The sequence below is a fragment of the Nycticebus coucang genome, chromosome 2 (genome assembly GCF_027406575.1).
Source record: "Nycticebus coucang isolate mNycCou1 chromosome 2, mNycCou1.pri, whole genome shotgun sequence".
NCBI lineage: Eukaryota > Metazoa > Chordata > Mammalia > Primates > Lorisidae > Nycticebus > Nycticebus coucang.
Genome location: NC_069781.1, coordinates 109536663 through 109561930, shown reverse-complemented (window position 1 = coordinate 109561930; position 25268 = coordinate 109536663). Strand labels below are relative to the sequence as shown.

At 46.6% G+C, this 25268-nt stretch overlaps 1 protein-coding gene across 4 annotated transcripts; it reads right to left on the bottom strand.

Annotated features, from left to right (window-relative positions):
- Window positions 1-732: 732 nt before the first annotated feature.
- On the bottom strand, window positions 733-24851 carry NXNL2 (nucleoredoxin like 2). Of its 4 annotated transcripts, none has more exons than XM_053578670.1 (2): window positions 24175-24849; window positions 733-1140 (listed from the first exon to the last, which is right to left on the bottom strand). In XM_053578670.1, the coding sequence occupies exons 1-2, from the start codon at window positions 24474-24476 to the stop codon at window positions 1044-1046; spliced, it is 399 nt and encodes a 132-aa protein (XP_053434645.1). In that variant the 5' UTR covers window positions 24477-24849; the 3' UTR covers window positions 733-1043. The 4 variants fall into 4 exon arrangements, with proteins under 4 accessions (XP_053434645.1, XP_053434632.1, XP_053434640.1 ...); XM_053578657.1 differs by lacking the exon at window positions 733-1140 and adding an exon at window positions 12762-13345 and having other exon boundaries at window positions 24175-24771; XM_053578665.1 differs by lacking the exon at window positions 733-1140 and adding an exon at window positions 20785-21800 and having other exon boundaries at window positions 24175-24848.
- Window positions 24852-25268: the final 417 nt, after the last annotated feature.

Here is a 25268-nt window from a genome sequence, read left to right as displayed (position 1 = left end):
GGATGTGGAGAAAAGGGAACACTTCTGCACTGCTGGTGGGAATGCAAATTAATACATTCCTTTTGGAAAGATATATGGAGAACACTCAGAGATCTAAAAATAGATCTGCCATTCAATCCTGTAATTCCTCTGCTGGGCATATACCCAGAAGACCAAAAATCACAACATAACAAAGATATTTGTACCAGAATGTTTATTGCAGCCCAATTCATAATAGCTAAGTCATGGAAAAAGCCCAAGTGCCCATCGATCCACGAATGGATTAATAAATTGTGGTATATGTATACCATGGAATACTATGCAGCCTTAAAGAAAGATGGAGACTTTACCTCTTTCATGTTTACATGGATGGAGCTGGAACATATTCTTCTTAGTAAAGTATCCCAAGAATGGAAGAAAAAATACCCAATGTACACAGCCCTACTATGAAACTAATTTGGAACTCGCACATGAAAGCTATAACCCAGCTACAACTTAACAATAGGGGGAAGTGGGAAAGGGGGGGTGGGTAGAGGGAGGGGAATCGGTGGGATCACACCTGTGGTGCATATTACAGGGGTATTTGCGAAACTTGGTAAATGTAGAATGTAAATGTTTTGGCACAGTAACTGAGATAACGCCGGAAAGGCTATGTTAACCACTGTGATAAAAATGTGTCAAATGGTTTATGAAGTGAGTGTATGATGCCCCATAATCATATCATTGTATACAGTTATGATTTAATAAAAAAATTAAAAAAAAAATAGATAAAGGAAACATTCTTACTCAACGTATAGCAAAAAAGAAAAATTTTCTCTTTGCCTGGTAAGACTTTCTACTTCCCCTCTGCCCCCCTACTACCTTGTTTCCCCAAAAATAAGACGGTGTCTTATTTTAAGGTGTGCTCCCAAAGATGCGCTAGGTCTTATTTTCAGGGGATGTCTTATCTTTCCTGTAAGTAGGTCTTATTTTCGGAGGATGTCTTATTTTCGGGAAAACGGGGTAGGAAAATCCTCTGGGTCAGACCAGTCCAGCATTAGGAGAACAAGCGAAGCAGTGCAGATTCAACCAGATGTGCTACTTCTTGCTGTTGTAGCAAGGAGTCCAGTGAGAAGGGGAGCAGAGCCATGTGGGCTGGGCCTCAGGGATGAGTAGAAGACTCTGGAGAGAGATTTGGGGAAAAGACAGGAGAATTTTAGATAATGTAGCCATGAGTTGTTATTATTTTTCAACTGATGGAAGGAATAATTGGAATGTCTTTTTAATTACTATGGCCTACCAGGTTGTTTGAAGGCAGGACTGGGCCCCATGGGAGACTGGATTATAGGTGGATTTCACATGGAGTAGAGGGATTATCACCCAGGATTTTAGACTTTACAAGTCGTGGTACCCACATTAAAATTGTTCTTTGGGATCTTAGTTATGGGCAACTGTGCCACTCACTTACCACCTTTGATGTAAAGTAGTTGGGTTCAATTGGTACAATTATTCTCTCTCTCTATTTTTTTTTTTTTTTTGAGACAGAGCCTCAAGCTGTCACGCTGGGTAGAGTGCTATGCCATCACAGCTCACAGCAACCTCCAACTCCTGGGCTCAAGTGATTCTCCTGCCCCTACCTCCCAAGTAGCTGGGATTATAGGTGCCTGCTACAAGGCCCGGCTACTTTTTGGTTGCAGCCATCATTGTTGTTTGGCAGGCCCAGGCTGGATTCGAACCCGCCAGCTCAGGTGTATGTGGCTGGTGCCTTAGCTGCTTGAGCCACAGGCACCAAGTCTTTCTTTTTTTTTTTTTTTTTAGAGACAGAGTCTCACTTTGTCACCCTAGGTAAAGTGCCATGGCATCACAGCTCACAGCAACCTCCAGCTCTTGGGGGCTTAAGCGATTCTCTTATCTCAGCTTCCAGAGTAGCTGGGACCACAGGTGCCCACCACAACACCCAGCAATTTTTTGTTGAAGTTTGGCCAGGGCCGGGTTTGAACCCACTACCCTCGGTATATGGGGCCGGCGCCCTACTAACTGAGCCACAGGCACCACCCGGTGCAATTATTCTCATTCTTACACTCCAATGGCAAATTCAGATAGATACTATGGAAATAAACACTGAACTTGTCATCGCAATGTGGAGACATTGGGAAGGTTAGGCATGCACATTCAAAGCAGGAAAAGAGATTCATGTGGCATTTCATCAGTTCATTAAATTAAATAAAATTTTAAAAGAAATCTTCCTTGTGGCATTGCAAACATAAAATTAAATTTTCTCAACAATCAAGCAAATAGGCAGTTTGAACACATGCAAGTAATTTCACTCCTTAATAGAGCCATAAAAATAAAAACAGATTTTTTTTTTTTAAGTGATGGTAAAAACAAAAGAGGAAACAAGAACAAAAACATGTTTAGAGCTGACTCTACAGCCCCACAAGAGTGGTCCTGGCTGCCTGAGAAACGCAAGAACCAATTGGTTTATTCCAAGGAATCCTGAAAGGCATGGGCCAATTAGGGAGGTTGCTCATGAAGCTGCTAGATCACTAGGCTCCTTCCCACCTCCAGACCCTGAACGACTAGCATTTACCACCCTTGGGGAGACAAATGGGGCTGTCTTGGCTGGGAAATATGTAGCTGAAAGTTGAGAGGTTCTGGCATAGAACCAGGGTGGAGTGAGGGTCCATAAGAAAGGAGAGGAGGCCAGTGTAGAGACAAGGAAAGACTTTATTTATTATTTTATTTATTTATTTTGAGACAGAGTCTCACTATTTTTCCCTCAGTAGAATGCTCTGGCATCATAGCTCACAGCAACCTCAAACTCTTGGGCTTAAGTGATTCTCTTGCCTCAGCCTCCCAAGTAGCTGGGGCTACAGGTGCCCACCACAACACTTGCTATTTTCTTGTAGTTGTCATTGTTCTTTGGCAGGCCCAGGCCAGCTTCAGTGTATGTGACTGGCACTGTAACCACTGTGCTACGGGAGCTGAGCCACAAGGAAAGACTTTAATAGAGGGAAAAGGAGAATGAAGACTGACCAGGTGTTAGCTCAACTCCCACTCAGTTGCAAAAGGCTTTTATTACCCTTATCGATATAGCTGAAATGGGAAAGTGAGCCTGGAGTACCGCCCAGGGCTCTTCTCTAATTTGGGCCAGAATTATAGGCATAGCTTTAGGGTAAAGATTATGGGTAGAGGGCAGTGCCTGTGCCTCAAAGGAGTAGGGCCCCGGCCGCATATGCCAGAGGTGGCGGGTTCAAATCCAGCCCCAGCCAAAAAACTGCACACACACACAAAAATATTATGGGTAGGGTGTTTCCAAGAACTCTGGCCTTGCACTCCAGGAATCTGGGGAGGGGATTGCTGATTTCTGACCTGATTTTCTAAAATGCCTGTACTTCTATCTGGGTTTTGAGAATTCCTTACTCACAAAAGTAAGGATACCAAAGTAAAATCAGGATAATTTCATGAAAATGTGTGCTTCTAGCCAGCTCCCTGAATACTGGCAGCCAAAATAGGGAACCAGAAGGCACTGTTTAACACAGAGACAAAAGTCCATAACCACCCTGATCAAAAACAGGATATGGGCTCAGCACCCTGTAGCACAGTGAGTTACGGCATCAGGCATCAGCCACATACAACGAGGCTGTTGAGTTCGAACCCAGCCCTGGCCAGCTAAGCAATAATGACAACTGCAACAGAAAAATAGCCAGGCTTTGTGGCAGGTGCCTATAGTCCCAGCTACTTGGGAGGCTGACGCAAGAGAATCACTTAAGCCCAAGATTTGGAGGTTGCTGTGATTGTCGGCATACTACTGAGGGCGACATAGTGAGACTCTATGACAAAACAAAACAAAACAGGATGTGGTGAGAGAACAAGTGGAGACCCGGTAGAAACCAAGATGGCAAGGAAATTGACCTGCATCTCTTCATACCTTAGTCATAATATGTTAGCATGCTAAAGAAATCCCCATCAATGACACCATGACAGTTCCAGAAAGAACCTTCTAAAGAAAGGGAAGGGTTCCCAGTTCTAGGAAATCACTAGCCCCTTTAGAAATAATGTAAATAATCTTTCCCTGCTTAGCTTATAATTAAACCTTTGCTTAGTTTTTTTTTTAAGACAAAGTCTCACTTTCTTTGCCTTGGTGTCATAGCTCACAGCAACCTCAAACTCTTGAGCTCAAGTGATCCTCTTGCCTCAGCCTCCCGAGTAGCTGGAACCATAGGCGCCCGCACACCCCGGGCAATTTTTTTTTTTTTTTTTTTTTTAGAGATGGGGTGCCCTCTTGCTCAGACTGGTCTCCAACTTCTGAGCTCAAGCAATCCACCTGCCTCAGGCTACCAGTGTGCTGGGATTATAGGACTAAGCCACCATGCCCAGCCATCCTTAGCTTAAATAAAAAAAAAAAAAAAATGAAAAGAACCAAAGGAACTGTCCTTCCCAGCAGGGAGAACTAGCCTGTACTCTGTGGAGCAGATCACCTACCTTCTTGGATTTATTTATTTATATTTTTTGCAGTTTTGGTGGGGGCTGGGCTTGAACCTGCCACCACGAGTATATGGGGCCGGCACCCTACTCTTTGAGCCACAGGCACCACCCTAATCACCTACCTTTTGAATAAAACTTACTTTCACTTGAATTCTTTCTCACAGGAAGCCAAGGACCCAGTTGAATTCCAAATGGATCCCTTTTTGGTGAACCACTTTCCTGTAGCACCTCCTTATAGTGTTGCAGGAAGATGAGGCCCAATGGAGAGAAAGAGCACCCAAAACCATGTCTATAGAATGAAGGGCTCTATTTCAACTGGCAGAGCAAATGACATAGAATAATTTGAAACAGCCGCACTCCCAACTGGCTTGGTCTTTCCCGTTTGATCTCAAGTCAAAAAGTTTCAAGCCACAGGTACCTTTCTCATTGGTCAGTTTGAATTAAGGGGGGGATGCTGTTCTAGTCCCCACAGAACTACAGGATTTCACAGAAGTGGAAATTTCCAGGTTCCAGGAATTTAAGTCTACAAACTCCTAAGAGCTGAGTCACCATGGAGAGGACCCTGTAGGTGTATCCTCAGGGTCTCCTTGAGAAGATGTCTGCTGTCCTAGAACTCACCTTTCCCAGGTATCCTCTCTCAATAGAAGATAGGATTTTTTTTTTGAAGACAGAGCCTCAAGCTGTCACTCTGGGTAGAGTGCTATGACATCATAGCTCACAGCAACTTCCAACTCCTGGCGTAAGCGATTCTCTTGCCTCAGCCTCACAAGTAGCCAGGACCACCACAACGCCTGGCTAGTTTTTGGTTGTAGTTATCGTTGTTGGGCAGGCCCGGGCTGGATTCGAACCTGCCAGCTCTGGTATATGTGGCTGGCACCTTAGCTGCTTGAGCTACAGGTGCTGAGCCAGGATTTTTTTTTTTTTTCCTAATATGACCAGTCAGAAAGAGAAATCTCTGCCAATAAGAGGCCCTCAGCAAAATCACTAAGGACTAAGGATGTTGAGCACCTTTTATCATGCTATTGGACTTTTGCCTATCTCCTTTGGATAAATGTCTATTCAGATCTTTTGCTTACATTTAAATTATCATGTTATTTTTGAACTGTTTGAGCCTGAGCCAGAGTGAGACCATGTCTCTAAAAGTAGCTGGGCACTGTGGTCAGTGCCTGTAGTCCCAGCTACTTGGGAGGCTGAGGCAAGAGAATCACTTGAGCCCACGACTTTGAGGTTGCTGTGAGCTGTGACATCACAGCACACTACCTAGGGTGACAAAGTAAGATTTTGTGTCAAACAAAAAAAAAATCACTTTACGGGAGAGTTCAGAGTTACCAAACCCACTGAGTGACTCAGCCCCTCACAAAATAAATGGGAGGGAGAACAAAGGAGGAGAGGGAAGCAACTCAGGCTAACAGAAACTACGCTAACATAGTTAGCAAACAAAACATATTTAACAATATGGTTTTAACCCATAGCACAGTGGTTACAGCGCCAGCCACATACACAAGGGAGCCAGGTTTGAATCTGGCCCAGGCCAGCTAAATGACAATGACAACAACAAAAAATAGCTGGGTGTAGTGACGGCACTGTAGTCCCAGCTATCTGAGAGGCTGAGGCAAGAGAATCGCTTAAGCCAGGAGTTTGAGGTTGCTGTGAGCTGTGATGCTACAGCACTCTACCAAGCGTAACATAGCAAGACTGTGTCTCAAGTATGATGAAGAATCTTAGAGAGAAACAATATACTGCTTTCATAGAACTGGAACAGAATGCTATGAAAGAAAGGAAGAGAAAGAGGGAAAGAAGGGAGAGACAGAAACCACTCAGAAAACAACTCTTTTTTTTTTTTAATTTTTTTATAGAGACAGAGTCTCACTTTATCGCCCTCGGTAGAGTGCCGTGGCATCACAACTCACAGCAACCTCCAACTCCTAGGCTTAGGTGACTCTCTTGCTTCAGCCTCCTGAGTAGCTGGGACCACCGGTGCCCACACAACACCCAACTATTTTTTTGTTGCAGTTTGACCGGGGCTGGGTTCAAACCCACCACCCTCTATATATGGGGCTGGCACCCTGCCCACTGAGCCACAGGCGCTGCCCAGGAAACAACTCTTTATATTAAAATTGTGACAGCACTCTAGACTTAAAACCCCTAGATAAAAGAGTCCACGTGGAGACTCCTGAAGTTCTTTGGTTCTTCCCCCTTCCAGAAGCTCTGGTGCTTTCTACTTCTTCTGTATTCCTTTCTAACTTCTTTTTTTTGTAGAGACAGAGTCTCACTTTATGGTCCTCGGGTAGAGTGCCGTGGCATCACACAGCTCACAGCAACCTCCAACTCCTGGGCTTAAGCGATTCTCTTGCCTCAGCCTCCCGAGTAGCTGGGACTACAGGTGCCCGCCACAATACCCGGCTATTTTTTGGTTGCAGTTTGGCCGGGGCCGGGTTTGAACCCACCACCCTCGGTATATGGGGCCGGCACCTTACCGACTGAGCCACAGGCGCCGCCCCCTTTCTAACTTCTAATAAAAGTCCTACCTTACCACTAAAAAAAGAAAAAAAGAAAAAAAATTGTGATAGCAGATAAAAAGGCTGGTAGATAAATTTGAGGAAATCTCCCGCAAAGTAGAACAAAAATGAAAAGAGATGGCAGACAGAAAAGAAAAATTAAGGAAATTAGAAGACCAGTCTGGAAAGACGAACGTACAAATACCATGAGCTGCAGAAAGACAAAACCAAGAAACAGAAGAGGGAAAAACTAACGAAATACTTCTGTAACATTTCCTAGAGATAAAGTTGTGTGTTTCCAGATTGAATAACTCTCCAGAGCCAGGCACTAGGGTAAAAATAGAGGCTCCCTAAGGTATCATGAAAGTGTAGAACTTTCTCTCTTTTTGGAGAGAAGTATGGAGAATCCACAAAGATCTAAAAGTAGACCTTCCAACTTGGCACCTGTCGCTCAATGAGTAGGGCACTGGCCGCATGTATCGAGGCTGAAGGGTTCGAGCCTGGTCCAGGCCTGCTAAAGAACAATGACAACTGCAACAAAAAAAATAACAAGATGTTGTGGCGGGCGCCTGTAGTCCCAGCTACTTGGGAGGCTGAGTCAAGAGAATGGCTTAAGAGGAGTTGGAGATGGAACAGTGATGCCACGGCACTCTACCCAGGGGACATAGTGAGACTCTGTCTTAAAAAAATAAAATAAAATAAAATACAAAAAAAAAAAAAATAAAAGTAGATCTTCCATTTTATCCTGCAATCCCATTACTAGGTATCTACCCAGAAGAACAAAAATCATTTTAACACAAAGACATTTGTACCAGAATGTTTATCGTGGCTCAATTCATAATTGCCAAGTCATGGAAGCAACCTAAGTACCCATCAACTCATGAATGGATCAACAAACTGTGGTATATGTATGCCATGGAATATCATTCAGCCATTAAAAAAAGATGGAGACTTTATATCTTTTACATTTACCTGGATGGAGTTGAAATACGTTCTTAGACAGCACCTATGGCTCAAAGGGGTAGGGTGCCGGCCCCATATGCCGGAGGCAGCGGGTTCAAACCCAGCCCCGGCTGAAAAAAAAAAAAGAAAAGAAAAGAAATACATTCTTCTTAGTGAAGTATTGAAAGAATGGAAAAATAAATATCCAATGTACTCCATACTAATATGAAATCAATACATAAACAATCACACGCTCATAAGAACAATAAAACACAAATATAGTCTGATATGGGGGTAGAAGGAGGCGGGAAGGGGAGGGCGATTGGCAGAAGGAGGGAGGGCATGAGGTGGAATCTCACCTAATGTGCACACTGTGATGGTGTATAACACGTCCCCTGAATGAGAGGCTCTTTTACAAATGGAACTTTACCCTGGAAGTGAGAATGATGTAACCTAAATATTTGTACCCTCATATTAATTTGAAATAAAAAATATATTTTAAAAAATGGAAGTGCAGAACCACAGGCAGGAAAAAATCTGATGAGTTTGAACAGAGAGGAAAAGGCCACACTCACGGGGTCAGGGGTCTTGGTATAGCCAGACCTCTCACCCAGAACAAGGAAACAAGAAAACCATGGGAAAGTGCCTTCAAATCACTGAAGGAAAAGTACTATCAAGCTAGATTTGACACCAGCCGAGCATGCAATATGTATGTGTACATTGAAGGCATTTCAGATACTTAAGGCCTCAAAAAGTTTGCCTTGCCTATCACCTTCCTAGGAAGTTAATTAAAGGATGTATTCCAACAAAACAAGGGAATAAACCAAGAAAGAGAATAACAAGAACAAGGAACTCCAGGCAGGAGAGAGAGATGTGGAATAGCCCTGAGATAGTTCCAAAGGCCAGGTTGACAGCCAAGGCACCCAGCACATGTTCACCAGAACCACAGAGATGTCAAAAGACTCCAGAAGAGATTTGCTTAAGAAGGTGGAATAAGCAGACCACGTGATGTGTCTGAGTATCTCAAGAGGAGATTTAGATGACCAGTGGAAGGCTTGGCTTGGACTACTTATAGGTAGTGTCTTAGTTAGCAGTTCAGGCTGCTACATGTAGAATAATACTAAACAAGGATATTTATACTCATAGGAATTTATTGTTAATAGTCCAAGGTAAAGGTGCCAGCAGATTTAGTATCTGGTGAGGACCTGCTTTTGTTGTTGTTTTTCTTTTCTTTTTTGGGGGGAAGGGGGAGACAAAGTCTCAGTTGGTCACCCCTGATAGAGTGCCATGGTGTCACAGCTCACAGCAACCTCAAATTCTTGGGCTCAAGTGATTCTCTTGCCTCAGTCTCCCAAGTACCTGGGACTATGGGCGCCTGCCACAACACCCAGCTATTTTTAAAGACAAAGTCTTGCTCTCCCTCAGGCTGGTCTTGAACCCGTGAGTTCAGGCAATCTACCCAACTTGCCCTCCCAGAGTGCTAGGATGACAGGCATGAACCACCATGCCTGGCGCTAAAAGCCTGCTTTTGGTTCACAGATATTACCTTCTCATCTATGTTCTCAAACGGTGGAAGGAATGAGGGGTGTCTCAGGGGCATTTTTTTATATGGGCACTAATCTCATTCATGAGGGCTCCACTCTCCTGACCTTATCACCTCCTAATATCATCACCTTGGGGGTTAGGGCTTCAACATACAAATTATAGTGGATAGAAACACTCAGACCATAGCAGGCCCATAGAAAAGAAAAGAATTAAATAAAAAACAAAGCAAATAATCAGATAAGAAAATTCTTAACCAAAAATGCAGGTAAGGAAAGTAATCCCACTTTACAAAGTGACTCAAAAGCTCTGGACAGCTTATAAAGTGAAGATTGTTTAAAAAAAAATTGGCATAGGCTCGGCGCCTGTAGGTCAGCGGCTAGGGCGCTGGCCACACACACTGGGGCTGCTGGGTTCGAACTTGGCCCAGGACCTGCCAAACAACAATGACAACTACAACCAAAAAATAATAGCCGGGTGAGGGTGGTGCCTGTGGCTCAAAGGAGAAGGGTGCTGGCCCAATATACTGGAGGTGGTTGGGTTCAGACCCAGCGCCGGCCAAAAACTGCAAAAAAAGAAAAAAATAGCCGGGTGTTGTGGTGGGCACCTGTAGTCTCAGCTACTTGAGAGACTGAGGCAAGAGAATCACTTAAGCCCAGGAGTTGGAGGCTGCTGTGAGCTGTGTGAGGCCATGGCACTCTACCAATGGCCATAAAGTGAGACTCTGTCTCTACAAAAAAAAAAAAAAAAAAAAAATAGCATAAGATACCCTAATGGAAGGAGAGCATCTTAAGAAAAAACAGTATATTACTATGTTTGCAAGTCAGCCTAAGCCAGTCCAGCCCAGCAGAGTGTGGGTTCTCCTAATTACCAACCCTCTGTCATCCTTCTTCCTTCCTCTAGGGATGCCTATGTGATGTGTGTGTGATGGGGTTGTGTGTTTTCTCTCAATAGCTGCCCCCACCCCCGAAGTACACAGAGCCAGTCTTTCTGGGGTTTGCACGTGATCCCTCTGGGCCACCAGCAGCTGGGCCTCTCCTGAAAGAGAGAGATGGTCCGGCTGGGCATGGAGGCTAAAGATTGTAATCCCAGCACTTGGGAGGCCCAGAAGGTGGATTGCCTGAGCTCCTGGGTTCGAGACCAGCCTGAGCCAGAGCAAGACTCTGTCTCTAAAAAATAGCTGGGTGTTGTGGTGGGTGCCTATAGTACCAGCGCTACTTAGGAGGCTGAGGCAAGAGGATCACTTGAACCCAAGAGTTTGAGGTTGCTGTGAGTTAAGACACTAAGATGTCACATACCACTCTACCTAGGGTGACTGAGACTCTGTCTCAAAAAAAAAAAAAAAAAAGCAATGCACACAATGTGAAAAGGTACATGCCAGTAGTGGGACCTACAGATGCACTAAAACATGCCTAGCGGCTCTGGATGGTAGGATTGTTTTCTTTTTTCTTTCTTTCTTTTTTAGAGACAGAGTTTTACTTTGTCGCCCTTGATAGACTTCTGTGACGTCACAGCTCACAGAAACCTCCAGCTCTTGGGCTTAGGCCATGATCTTAGCTCAGCCTCCCGAGTAGCCAGGACTACAGGCGCCTGCCACAACACCCGGCTATTTTTTTGTTGCAGTTTGGCCATGCCGGGTTTGAACCCTCCACCCTCAGAATATGGGACCAGCGCCCTACTCACTGAGCCACCAGCACTGCCCGACCAATAGGACTGTTTTCTACAACAATCATGCACTGCTTTTGTAATACAAATGGCACAAGGGACCTGTAGAAATGGCCACAAGAGGGCGACTCTCTTCCTGTAGCGGAAGAAGGCTCAAATCCTCTTCCCTCCCTCCACACGCCCCAAAGTCAGATGCTCCAGTCCTCGGTAATCAGCATGGTTCTTGGATTCCGTGTGGTACTTACAAGCATATTTAACAGGAGAGATATTTCTCCACATGTGAAGAAAAGTCTGGGCATGTGGTTTACACACACACACAGTTTGTGGACATCCTACAGGCAAGCTATGTCTACCCATCCCCCAAGAACATATGACTAAAAAATGCTGAAATTAAATAAATAGGTTTTGGAAGAAAATTGAATTCCCACATAATTTATTCTTGAAGCAAGATGATTAAATTAGCTCAAATACATCTTTAGTCGTCAACCCACAGTGCCCCAGTGAGGTCAGATCTCAGTTTTCACTGGAGGGAAGTTAACCTAGGGTGGGGTGGGGGTGATTGTTCTAATTAACAGCTTATGTCTTTTTGTTTTGTTTTTTTTTTTGAGACAGAGTCTCGCTATGTCGCCCTTGGGTAGAGTGCTGTGGCATCACAGCTTACAGCAACCTCAAACTGTTGGGCTTAAGCGATTCTCTTGCCCCAGCCTTCCAAGTAGCTGGGATTACAGGCACCCGCCACAATACCTAGCTATTTTTTTATTGCAGTTGTCATCATTATTTAGTTGGCTTGGGCCAGGTTCGAACCCACCAGCCTGGGTGTAAGTGGCCGGCACCCTACCCACTGAGCTACTGGAGCCTCCAACAGCTTACGTCTTAACCAAAAATGCAGAGCAAAAGCTGCCACCACGGCATGGCCCAGCTCACAGAGTGCAAACCTTTCCACAGCCGCCTCATTTGAGGAACACTGCTATTCCTGGGCCCTACTGGGAGTCAGCTTTGCTCCACATTCCCAGCTGAGGGACCCAGAAAGCTGACCAGATCAGCAATTGGTAACTGGGCTAGAGGTGGCTATCCAGTATTCTTACAACCAGATCAGCGTGATGTTGGAAACCAGAATGACCAGCCAGCCAGCCAGCGAGGGGCCACAGAGGCGGCTGGTAATTTGAACTTTTGACAATTTTCCTCTTTCTATAGTAGAACTTCTGCAAGTTGACCAGCCAAGGGACTGTAATTAACTGGTCAATATACGGAGGTCATTAACATAAGGAACTAGGCCTACTGTGCTGATATGTACATATAGTGCATGTCTGATCTATGAAAATTAGGTCAAGTTAAAGAGGTGGTCAATGTAGGGAGGTAGCTAAGTACAGGGGCTCTACTGTGCTAGTAAAGATTGTGTATGGATGCAACGTACTACCTTTTAGGAAATGTTGAGGTTGGATCTTGAAGATGCAAATTTTTTTTCACATTTCATTACTTTCTAGGACATGGCAATGCTATTAAAAATAAGTACAAGAAAAGAAAACAAGGAGAAGAAAATTCCAAGACAACACATAATTAAAAACTACATAAATAAAACAAATAGTTTACACATGATACTTGTTGCCTAACTCTTTTTCCTCCTGTTGGCATTTTGTTTGGAATGAAAAAGAAGGCAATTAGGGCTGCTCAAGGTGGAAACAGACTTGTTTATTAGAGCGTACAATCTAAAAACTTTTTCAATACAGTAGTAAAAGCATACTATTAAAATAGATTATAAGAAATATATCAATAAATACATCATTTTACCTGAAGAGATCTGTACAAATAAATGTTTTGCATAGATTTCAGATAGCTCAGTGTAAAGACATGAGGGTCCTTCTTAAGCACAGGATAAAGCTATGCAAAGAATAAAGAAGTAACTACAAACAGGCTGTAGAATCAAAACAGGGAGGGCATTATTTCCTGAGCAACAGCTGACTTACTTTCTACCCCAGCTTGGTGTTTCTGCTCTGATACTACAATGGAGTAACGCAAACAGAGGAGGGGAAACCAACACGCTCCTCTGCAGCACCTGTCCTGGCCCTCTGAGATCCCTCCCAGTTCAGCTGGAGAAATTCTGAAAGATGTCGGCAGCCTCCACCCAGTTCTGGAAGCAAGCCAGCCCCCACTCCCGGATCTGCTTGCGCCCTTTGTTGGTGATGACCTCCCCATTCTGTTTCACAACCACAAGCTTGGGGATGGCCGTGATGTTGTACCTCTTCCTCAGCTCACTGCAGGAGAGAAGAGGGGCACCAGAGGGTTAGCACTTCGACACCCACCCTTGCCCCACCCACTGCTCCCCTCCCACCCCCCCACCCCCTCCACTCCCGTGTGGCTAGGGGACTCCTTTTCTTCTTGGTGCTGTCCTTTCTAACTGGGCCCTGCCCCTAGAGAACCGCCTGTAGTCATGAATTCACAGTAATCAGCCACCCACAGCCAGGGAGCACTCCAAATGAGGCACTCCAAATAAGGAACTGAAGCTTTCATTTTAATTAACTTTTTTTTTAAATTATTATTATTAATTTATTTCCATTTTAATTAACCTTTGATTTAAGTGTAATTGCTAACAAGTGATGAGTGGTTACCAGATTAGACAATACAGGTCTAAACCCAGAAATAAACCAATAATTTGTTATATCCTTCCCAACATTTTTTTTTTTGAGACAGTCTCACTATGTTGCCTTTGGTAGAGTGCTGTGGCGTCACAGCTTGCAGCAACCTCAAACTCCTGGGTAGCTGGGACTACAGGCACCCGCCACAACACCTGGCTACTTTTTGGTTGTAGTTGTCATTGCTGTTTGGTAGGCCTTGGCTGGGTTCAAACCCGCTAGCTCTGGTGTATGTGGCTGGCACCCTAGCTGCTGAGCTACAGGCACCGAGCCCTTTCCCAACATCTTAAGAGGTTGGAAAATATTGAGTACATATAATGGCAAAAGTTAAATTTCCTTAAGTTCTAAATGAATCCAAAGTCTTATTATCAGACTTTCTACTCTACAAATTCAATGATGCACCAAGTAGCATTATTATAGATGCTACATTTCTTAGCTACATTTTACCATCCTCTGTGAGTGGCCTCTTCAAAGAATTATCTGTATTCACTTAGAGAAAGGAGCATTTTCCATCTTAGTCTTGCAATTCACCCCATAAACTTTACAGGATTGCCTCCCTGAAAACAGGGCAGCTGAGGGAAAAATCCCTATCCTGTTTACCACGGCCAGGTCAAAAGGGCCTCAATGATTGGGGTAATCTGATTTCCCCAATCTGTGAACCTGATAACTGTGAAGCTGAGCACAGAAGGAAAAACATAGTTGAGACTCTCCTACTGCTAAATTTCCCCTTGATACATCCATCAAGGACTGCTTATATGGTCCCCTGCACTCAAGTAAGACAATATATTTTGTTTCCAAACAATCCATGAAGCTTTGACAAAACCAATCATGTTCTCAGTTACAAAGGAAATCTTTTTTTTTTTTTTTTTTGAGACAGTCTCATTTTGTTGCCCTGCTAGAATGCTGTGGCATCACAGCTCACAGCAACCTCAAACCCTTGGACTCAAGAGATCCTCTTGCCTCAGCCTCTCTAGTAGCTAGGACTAGAGGTGCTTGCTACAACGCCAGCTAATTTTTCTATTCTTAGTAGAGATGGGGTCTTGCTCTTACTCAGGTTATCCACCGACCTTGGCCTCTCAGAGTGCTAGGATTACAGGTGGGAGTCACTGCACCCCGCTACAAAGGAAATCTTTTTTTTTTTTTTTTTTTTTGTAGAGACAGAGTCTCACTTTATGGCCCTCGGTTGAGTGCCGTGGCCTCACCCAGCTCACAGCAACCTCCAACTCCTGGGCTTAAGCAATTCTCTTGCCTCAGCCTCCTGAGTAGCTGGGACCACAGGCGCCCACTACAACGCCCGGCTATTTTTTGGTTGCAGTTTGGCCGGGGCCGGGTTTGAACCCGCCACCCTCGGTATATGGGGCCGGCGCCTTACCGACTGAGCCACAGGCGCCGCTCACACAAAGGAAATCTTAATAAATAAATTTTAAGTGATCAATGATAAGCAGACCACTGAATAAGATCATAAAGTATAAAGGAACTGGAACCCAGTAAGAAATCATTTTTAAGGATTAGTTTAAAAACTAATTATATGGTATATGTTAAATGCCAATGTAGATGACAAAATATTTAAAATAAATAGAATAATGTGAGATATACTACAAATCCCAAAGTGTAAATTCATTTAAACACACTTATCTAAAACTCATCCATAGATGACTTATGAATTTAATTAAAAAGCCAGAAAAATAAAGGTGGAGCAAACACAAAGAAAGAAAGATATTGGGGGCGGGACACAATAATAAGAGGGACTTTATCTAACAAATGCAATCAGTGTAACCTAATTCTTTGTACCCTCAATGAATCCCAAACAATAATAAGAAAAAAAAAAGATAGCAAAATAAGATTGAGAACAGAAAGTACAGAAATAGGTAATGAACCAGTGAAAATCAACATGGGGTAAGGATGGTTCTTAAGAAAACTAAAATACAAAATAAATCTCTACTGAGATAGACCTAAGAAAAAAAGAGAAGGCACAAGGATGTCAGGAATCCAGCAGGGCTGGTTACTATACAGGCCCAGTGTAGACTGAACCCTCTTCAAAGGGACGCTGCAGGAGGGCCACAGCCTTTCACTGGACACACGACAGCTGACAGGACAGGCCCATTCCCAAAGAACCAGCATGCACGGCCCCCACCTGAGCAGCTCCAGAAGCTGTTTCCCATGGTGTCCAAGCACTCCCATGAGGAGGGAAAGAAAAAGTGGGATGAAGAAACATGTAAACTACTCTATAAAAACTGCCACACAAAATACAAAAGACACGTTTAGCAGTAGTAATAAACCAAAGCCTCAAACACAGAGCAGACACAAATTTGTATCAAATGGTAGGTTTAGGGGATACTGACCTATTCCTGAGCAGCCGCAAGAGCTCAAGATAGAGGTACTAGAAACCCAAGCCCAGGGATCTCAGCAGGGCGGAGCCTGCACAGGTCTGGCAACCACAGCAGTGGGCATGAGAGATATGGCAGAGATGATGTCCCCTTCTAGTTTTTTCGTTTGTTTGTCTGTCTGTTTGGAGACAGAGTCTCACTTTGTCACCCTCAGTAGAATGCCTTGGCCTCATAGCTCACAGCAACCTCAAACTCATGGGCTCAAGCAATCCTCTTGCCTCAGCCTCCCAAGTAATTGGGACTATAGGCGCCACCACAACACCTAGCTATTTTTAGAGATGGGTCTCACTCTTGCTCAGGCTGGTCTCAAACCTATGAATTCAGGCAATCCTCCCGCCTCAGCCTCCCAGAGTGCTGGGATTACAGGTGTGAGTCACTGTATCCAGCCTTCCTTCTAGTGTTTTAAGAATCCTGCACTGCACCTGAAATTTGAAATGCCAAAGAAATTAGCTTTCCCAAGGGCATAGGACAAAAATGTGAAAAAAAAAATTTAAACAAGCTAAAGTAGGTCTTTGTTGTTGTTGTTTTGCTTTTGAGACAGAGCCTCAAGCTGTTGTCCTGGGTAGAGTGCTGTGGCATCACAGCTCACAGCAACCTCAAACACTTGGACTTAAGCGATTCTCTTGCCTCTTGCCTCAGCTGAGACTATAGGCGCCCGCCACAATGCTCAGCTGTTTTTCTGTTGTTGCTGTTGTCACTGTTTAGCAAGCCCAGGCAGGGTTTGAACCCACCAGCCTTGGAGTTTTGGCCCGTGCCCTACCCACTGAGCTACAGGTGCCCCCCTAGGTAGCTCTTTGAATAAAGACCGCAACAAGGCTGGGTTTGGTGGCTCATGACTGTAACCCTAGCATTCTGGGAAGCTGAGGCCAAGAGGATTGCTTGAGCTCAGGAGCTCCAGATTAACCTGAGCAAGAGTGAGACCCCATCTCTAATAAAAACAGAAAAATTAGCTGGGTGCCGTGTTTAGGGCCTGTAGTCCGAACTACTTGTGAGGTTGAGGCAGGAGGACTGCTTGAACCCGGGAGTTTGAGGTTTATGTGAGCTAGGCTGACACCACGGGCACTCTACCCTGGGCAGCAAGTGAGGCTCTGTCTCAAAAAAAAAAAAAAAAAAAAAATCGCAACAAAATGGTCAATGACCTAATTTAAGCTCTTTATCTCATAGTTTCGCAAATCATTATTTGAGCTCCAGGATTTGGGCAGCCAGATAGGGCAAACAGAGCATGCTACATTTGAAAAAGGGAAGCTGATGGTCTGGTGGGGCTCTGTCATCCTAGGGACTTGGAAGCCCACCCCTGACATTGTGAGTAGCCTCTGGAGGGCCAATGGTGGGCACTGAGGGCATTGGGGTATCGTCGGCAGCAGCAGCTTTTAGGTCTGACTCAGCATCTGACTCCTGGCAGGTCCCTGGGAGATGCTGGTCCCCACAGCAGCCTTTGCTCAGCCCTGTCCAGAGCAATAGTGCTTCTCAGTGTGGGGCCCTGGGACCAGCAGCATCAGCATCAGCATCACCTGGGAACTCACCAGAAATGTGGTCTCCCAGCCTCACCCTGGGGTCAGCTGAGAGCCTGTGGGTGACGCTCAAGTTTACCGGCTCTGCAGGAAGCTCCAACAGCTGTCCACAGCCCCTGCACTGACCAGGAAGAGGGAAGGGAGAGAAGGCAGTGGTGCAAGGCTAAGCACAGTGCCCTCCACAGTAAGGGCCTGGGGTTTGCAGTTCATCAGACCCTCCTGTAGAAAAATGGAAGAGAAAAATGCTCTTCCATTTTTCAGCATGAATCAGCTATGAGGTTGGGGCAAGCTAGTTAACAACCTCTGTATCTGGATTCTTCATGTGCACCACAGGAATAATAGAATCCTCCTCCTGGGATTACTGTGAGGATTAAACTGATTAATACTTGAGGGCTTTATGAAAGATGGGGCCTGGCACCCAATAAGTACTCAATAAACACTGGCTGTTTTTACTAGGTGGGAAGGACTCACCTTTCATTCCAGCTGGGTTAGCTGTTCAGTTAGCATATCTCTTGGCCCTTGGCTACACTAGTCAGAAATGGGTAAATAGCAGACTCAGAACCAGTGAGGCCCCATAAGCTCTTGCTAGAAAAGAGGAATGTATGGGAATGTGCGGTCCAAGACACAGCAGCCATTCTGCAACTGTGAGAGACTGGATTTGCCAGGTAGCCATGGCCTGCAGTGCAACCATGACACAGACATGACAGGAGGCAAGCCAGAAAACTGCGTCCTGGGCAGCCTCAGCCTCCCTTGAGACCAGGCCTCGGCTACTGCATGTTTCAGTTAAGCCAGCCCATAACCTGCACCATTCAAGCTCTTTGAGCTACTGCTGCTGATGCTTTAAGCACTTGCAACATCAAATGGAGCCCTGACACAATCAGCAGGTGAGCTGCGAGCTGCATGCTGAGGAATAAGGAGGCTTAAGGCGGCCTTTAGTTGCTGTAGCTGATCCTCAGAGAGACATGCAGTGTCAGTCCTCAATCCCCACCTTGGCAGCCCCTGACGGGGGGGACACATGTGACCTTGGAGCTAAATAAGAGATGCAGGTAGCCACCCTCCTTCCTTGAAGTCATCTCGACCCCCTTTGGGCACTGACCTGTGCCCCCAGGGAATAGAATTTTTTTGGAATAAAGAGCATTATCAGGAGCATGTTAATGATTTCAGGAAAATTCAAGAGCCCAATTCCTCCTTGTCTTCACAAGCACTGTAACAATTAATGTTAGTCCCTGGCTTCACTGACCCAACCGCACCCTTGTCCCTGGCATAATTGTGCTTCTGGGTTGCCATGGCAACTTCTGACTCCAGTCTTTCCATCTCAGCCAGCAGCAGACTACTGCCAAGCAAATCTCTCTAAAGCACTGTCCTTTCCTCATTTGCTCCAACCACCACCCAAACATGCTCCCTGTTGTGTCCAGTACTGAACTATCCCTGGCTCTGTCCAGTGGGCAATGGGAACTCAGGAAACCCCTGTAGGCCTGGAGCAAGGCATGGCTGGCTCAGAGCGGTCTATGAATTGACAGCAAATTAGATGAGGACACCAAGGCCCTGGAGAGCACTTAGGGCAGTGGTTCTCAACCTTCCTAATGCTGCAACCCTTTAATATAGTTCCTCATGTTGTGGTGACCCCCAACCATAAAATTATTTTCATTGGCTACTTCATAACTGTAATTTTGCTACTGTTATGAATTGTAATGTAAATATCTGATATGCAGGATGGTCTCAGGTGACCCCTGTGAAAGGGTTGTTTGACCCCCAAAAAGGTCGCAACCCACACGTTGAGAACCGCTGACTTAGGGGAATGTTCTAACAGCCCAACGCCTGAGTGGAGCAAGCAGCAATGGGCAGAAGAACAGAGAAGGACCTGGGAGCTGCAGAATCAGAGGATTCAGTGGATGTGTTGAATCCAGAGGGCCCAAGAGGAGGTAGAAAACAAGGAGTGGAAAGACAGAGCTAAGAATCATTGGCTTGAGCACCAATTCTTCCCTACTGATCCTTTCCCTACCCAGGAAATGAAGTCCTGGCCAATTTTCTTTTCTTTTCTTTTCTTTCTTTCTTTTTGAGACAGAGTCTCACTTTGTGGCATTTGGTAGGGTGCCGTAGTGTCACAGCTCATAGCAACCTCAAACTCTTGGGCTCAAGCAATCCTCTTGTCTCAGCCTCCCAAGTACCTGGAATTATAGGCACCCACCACAGTACCCAGCTACTTTTAGAGATGGGGTCTCGCTCTGGCTCAGGCTGGTCTTGAACCCGTGAGCTCAGGCAATCCACCTGCCTCTGCCTCTCAGAGTGCTAGGCAAGAGCCACTACACCCAGCCTCCAATTTTCTTTTCTATCAAACACAAACTTGACTGCCTGGAAGATGATGTGTTTCAACACCAGCCATGGCCGGGGAGTCAGAGCCTGACCCAGCAGGAGAAGGGAAGACCCCCTCCAGTCCTCCTTGAGGTCCCCTGACACTCCAGAGGCCAAGTGAGGACAAGAGTTATTATGAGACAATTATGCTAAAATCATATAAAGTCACGACTGCTCTTGAATCTTGTGAATAGCAGCATTTGACAGGAATTACTGCTGGTGAACTTAGAACCTGCTATTTCGTTCTTGGGCAAATAGTGAGTTTTACCCAGAAACCCAGAAATGAAGGGGGAAAGGATGGGGCAAGAGAAACCTCATCCTGAAAACAGTGCAACCAGGTAGTGCTGGAATCTGTCTCCACATTAAGGCTTGAAAGACTCAGCCCCTCCTCTCAGTACTTGGGCACAGAATTGACAGCCCTGGCCAAACACCTGTCTCCAATTTCAGGGATGTCAATAAGCAGGTCTCTCTCTGGGGATTGAAGGTGGCACTGTGTTGTGTGTTTGGGACCAGGGAGACACCAGAAAAGCTGAGATCTGCACAACTCTGAGGACAAAGTGAGGGTCTAGCCACCTCCTTCCCACAGAGGTATCTGTAGCTGTCACCTGCCTTCAGCCATGCCAAGGGTGACCCCAAGGGTGCTACACAGTGATGTGTTTGAAAGCACCTGCTTTTTTTCTTCTCCCTTGACTCAGGTGGATCACCAAGAATTTAGTGCAGGGTGTGTGATGCCCTTAGGCCTCCGAGGGACAGCAGCATGAGGTCACTTCACCCTTCACCCACCCAAGACCCTCCAGTAACATCACTGTTTTCGGCTCTACCTCTCCACAACACCAACCACAAAGTCTTGTGGTCCGCACATATTAGCAATTTCCCAAAGTGCCTCTTGGATGCTTATTTTTGTTCTTACATATACTTTGTTTTTCTCAGAGATGGCTATTTCTATTTTGTTCATGATCTGATTCCATAAATCTAGGTTGGGATAAGTAGAATTTAGGGTGTAGCTCGTAAAATTCCACGACCCAGCTTACACATGACAATGAAAGGTTCACAAAGTTCACTCAGGAAAAGAGTAGTGACAAATAGCTAAGTTCACAAAAAGAAAATCCCCTCTGAGGACAAAAACTAGGCCAAGATCAGGCCAGCAAGGCTGAGATGCCCAGAACCCACTGCCACCCTGTGCCTATAAGCTGCTCTCTGGATCCACCTAGAACTCACAGACCCTGACCAGACCATCAGCGGAGATAAGTGTGTGTGCCCCAGGGGGCCTTGGCCTTCCCCTCAGAGAGGAAGGGGTCAGGGCAGAAAGGCAGCCCCCAGAACCAGGAGCACTAGACTCTGCACCTCAATGGCAGATCTGGAAGATGAGGCAGGAAATCAGCATGCAAAGTCCTTTGTGTGTCAGATCAACCCTGATGATGTATCATTATGTTCAAAAATAAAATAGCTTACCTGTCATCACCCAGAGGGTAAATCTTAGCTCTGTGCCTAATTGCTTACATCACCACCTGTCTGTCTCCCTTTCAAAACTAAGTGTGTTCCTTCAAAAGCTACCTATAACTTCTGCCCCTAAGCACTTGACGGGATTCTGAGTGAATCCTTTGCAAAGTAAATTACCTGTCACTTAGATTTATCACCAATAAGACTTTCATAGTTCTGGTGTGAGGCCTCCAGGAAGCAGGTCACCCATCTGGAGGGCTGAGCAGCTTGGCTTCCAACCTGCCTCATTCATAATCACCCGAATCATGTGGTAAGATCTCAGAGGCCAAGGTGGGTGGATCGCTTGAGAAGCTCAAGACCAGCCTGAGCAAGAGGGAGATCCCATCTCTAAAAAAAAAAATAGTAGGGTGTGTGGCAGGTGCCTATAGTGCCAGCTACTGGGAGGCTGAGGCAAGAAGATGGCTTGAGCCCAAGAGTTTGAGATTGCTGTGAGCTATGATGCCATCACACGTTCCTGGGTGCAAGAAAGCAAGACTCAGCTCGGTCCCCATAGCTCAGTGGTTAGGGCACCAGCCACATACAATGGGACTGGTGGGTTCAAAGCTAGCCAAGGCCTGTTAAACAAAAATGACAACGACAACAAAAAAATAGCCGGGCGTTGTGGTGGGTGCCTATAATCCCAGCTACTTGGGAGGCTGAAACAAGAGAATCAATTGCTTAAGCCCAAGAGTTTGAGGTTGCTGTGAGCTGTGATGCTAGGGCACTCTGAGAGGGTGACATAGTGAGACTCTGTCTCAAAAAGAGAGAGAGAGAGAGAAAGATCATGTGTAAGGAGAATAATCAGACTTGTTTTTATTTTTAGTTTTTAATTGAGACACTCCCACTTTGTCACCCTCAGTAGAGTGCCCTAGCATCACAGCTCACAGCAAACTCCAACTCTTGGGCTCAAGCAATTCTCTTGCCTCAGCCTCCCTAGTAGCTGGCACTATAGGTGCCCGCCACAATGCCCTGCTATTTTTTTTTGTTTGTTTGTTTAGTAGGCTTGGACTGGGCTTGAACCCACCAGCCCCAGAGCATGTGGCTGGCACCCTAACCACTGAGCTGTGGGGGCCCAACCAGAATAATCAGACTTCTTCCAGTTAATTAACTCTTCTAGAGATCTTTCCAAAGTTAGCTTCCTATTCTCATTTTCCAGAAGGGAAATGAGTAGCTGGGACTATAGGCACCCACCACCATAACAATTAATTTTAGGGCTAATGTACAACTGAATGATAATCTCCAGAGAAACGTGAAATTGGCCTCTGTAAAGTAAAATCCAGCCATACACATCCATACCTAAAGGCAGTGTTTTCAACCTTTTTAATCTCATGGCACACTTGAACCTACAGCTAAACTTTCGAGGCACACTTAAATTATTAGTTGATCAAAAAAAAAAAAAGTAGGGATGCACCTGTGGCTCAGTGGGTAGGTGCCGAACCCATATACCGAGGGTGGCGGGTTCAAACCCCACCCTGGCCAAACTGCAACAAAAAAATAGCTGGGCATTGTGGTGGGTACCTGTAGTCCCAGCTACTCATGAGGCTGAGGCAAGAGAATCTCCTAAGACCAGGAGGTTGCTGTGAGCTGTGATATCACAGCACTCTACCAAGGGCAATAAAGTGTGACTCTGTCTCTACAAAAAAAAAAAAAAGGAAAGAAAAAGAATATACTTACTGTGCTTTGAACTTCTTTCAAAAATATTTTAATTAATGATCTTTTAAAATCTTTGTGGCACACCTAAGATCCTCTCACCGCACACTGGTTGAAAATCACTGTCTTAAGGGGTTGATTGGGATGATGTATTTTTATGAAGTGTAATTTAAAACTAAGTCTGGACACTTACACCACAGGAGACCCCAGCGCCCAGAACAATGCATCCCCTGCCATACTTCCTCTCTGCCAATCCGTGCCCCTATCTGCTCCCCTCCTGGAACCAGTGAAGCACTATGTTCAACCTGTAGTTCATTCACAAAGTCTAAAATTTCCACACAGAGCTGAGGGTTCCCCACCTGAACACCTCTTTTCTAAAGGAGGGAAGGGGTCCAAGGTCCTTTCAGAGAAATTTTTGTCACCTCTGACCTCTGCCTCCTCCTAGTTCTTCCTACATTTACATTAATGAAATTAATAATGAAACTCCATCACTGCAGTAAGAATGAAACCCTAAAGGTGGCCAGCACCTGGGTTCTTTGCCCGTGGAGCTCTCGGCCCCTCTCTTCCAGCGGTGGCCTGGGCTGCGGGTGCCCGTCACACTGGCTATGACCTCCTGGTCACCCCCACCTGCTCCCAGACCCCAGGCAGTGGTCATCCCGGTGGCCCCCGTCCCCCAGACACATACAAATCAGGAGGAGGATGCAGCGGTGCGGCCCTGCTCCGGGTGGTTCCCGGAGACAGGTCCACCCACCCACAGCAACAGCACCACCCAGGACTCTGTGAAAATGCGGATCTCCGGAGCCCAGACAAGGGGAATTAGAAACTCGGGAGAGTCAGCGTTAGTGCTCCTCAAGTTCCGTGGGGATGCAGACGCTCTGGTTTTGCGAACCTAGTCTGGAACCTTCCCTGTCCTAAAAGGAAGTTGAAACAATCGGCTGAGCGTGATTAACCCGAGCAGACCAGACCCGGAAGGGGGAATCTGAAGGAGCTTCAGAGAGCTTTAGGGGGAAGCCTGAGGCGACACCGGGGCGACGCGCTCGGCGGCCCCCGCCCCCCCCGAGTCCCCACTCACTGCCGGTAGGGGTCGTGGAAAGGCAGCGCCAGCCAGGCGCCGTGCAGCTCCCGCATGAAGTCCAGCATCTCCTCGGCGCTGCCGTCGGCCGACACGAAGACCACCTCGAAGGGAGCGGGCCGCCGCGCCTCGCCCACCAGAGCCGTGTAGAAGTCGCAGAGCAGCGGCGTGAAGTCGCGGCTGGGCGCGCACCGGCCCGCGGCGAAGTACAGCGCCACCACCTTGTTCTGCAGCGCCGTCTCGGCCTCCACCGCCGCGCCCTCACGGGTCACCAGGCGCCGCCCGCCCAGTACATCCACCATGGCGAGGCTGCACGGCCACCTGTGGCCCGAAGACACCTGTATGATCACCTGCAGCCGGGCGGCCGTGAGCTCCACCGCCGGGCACTCGGGCAGCTCAGGAGATTCCCCAGCTGCGCCCGGACTTGGGGCCCCGCCCGGACCTCGGCCCAGGCCTAGCCTGGAGCTGGAGCAGGAGAGTTCGGTCTGGGAGAGGACTCTCGCAGACACCGCGACCCCAGATGCAGAGGCAGTGACCACAGCGCGGCACCCGCCTACAGAAGCCTAACCAGCAGTGCCACCGGCGCCCCGCCCTCGTTCCGCACCCCTCCGGGTCCGCACCCGCCCCTGTGCCCTCCTCCGGATGGGTCCCGCCCACGTGCTTGCACGGTACATCCGCGGAGTCCTCCAGCTTCGCGCGCTCCAGCTAGAGCCGCTCTCCACCTCCAGCCTGCTGGCCGCGAGCCCGGGTCCTGCCCCGCCCACCTACCCCCTTCCCAGCAGCTCCGAGCCCAACTTCCCCGCGAGCCTTGCTCTTGCCCTCTCTCCTGCACCCTCCCTCTCTGCACCCCTGTGAACCCTGCCCCAGAGCTCTGGCCCTAGCCCAGCACTGCTGAAGGGAGAATGGAGTAAGAGGAAGGGTGGTCGGGCTTGGAGCGGGCCTGGGCAGCGTGGTGGTGAACCTGAGCTCTTTTCTTTCTGGACATTTGCCCTCTGACATCTGCGTCCAGGTTAAGTGGATTCCTAGAGTTCTGGAAGAAATCGGAGCTGTTCTTAAAGAATGTTTTATTTGGAGAACAAGAGATTAATAATGCG

Coding starts and splice junctions, on each gene's coding strand:
- NXNL2 (XM_053578657.1), bottom strand. CDS start 24,476: ATGGTGGATGTACTGGGCGGGCGGCGCCTGGTGACCCGTGAGGGCGCG. Junction 13,346..24,174: donor TTCCACGACCCCTACCGGCA/GTGAGTGGGGAC, acceptor TCTCTCCTGCAG/TGAGCTGAGGAAGAGGTACA.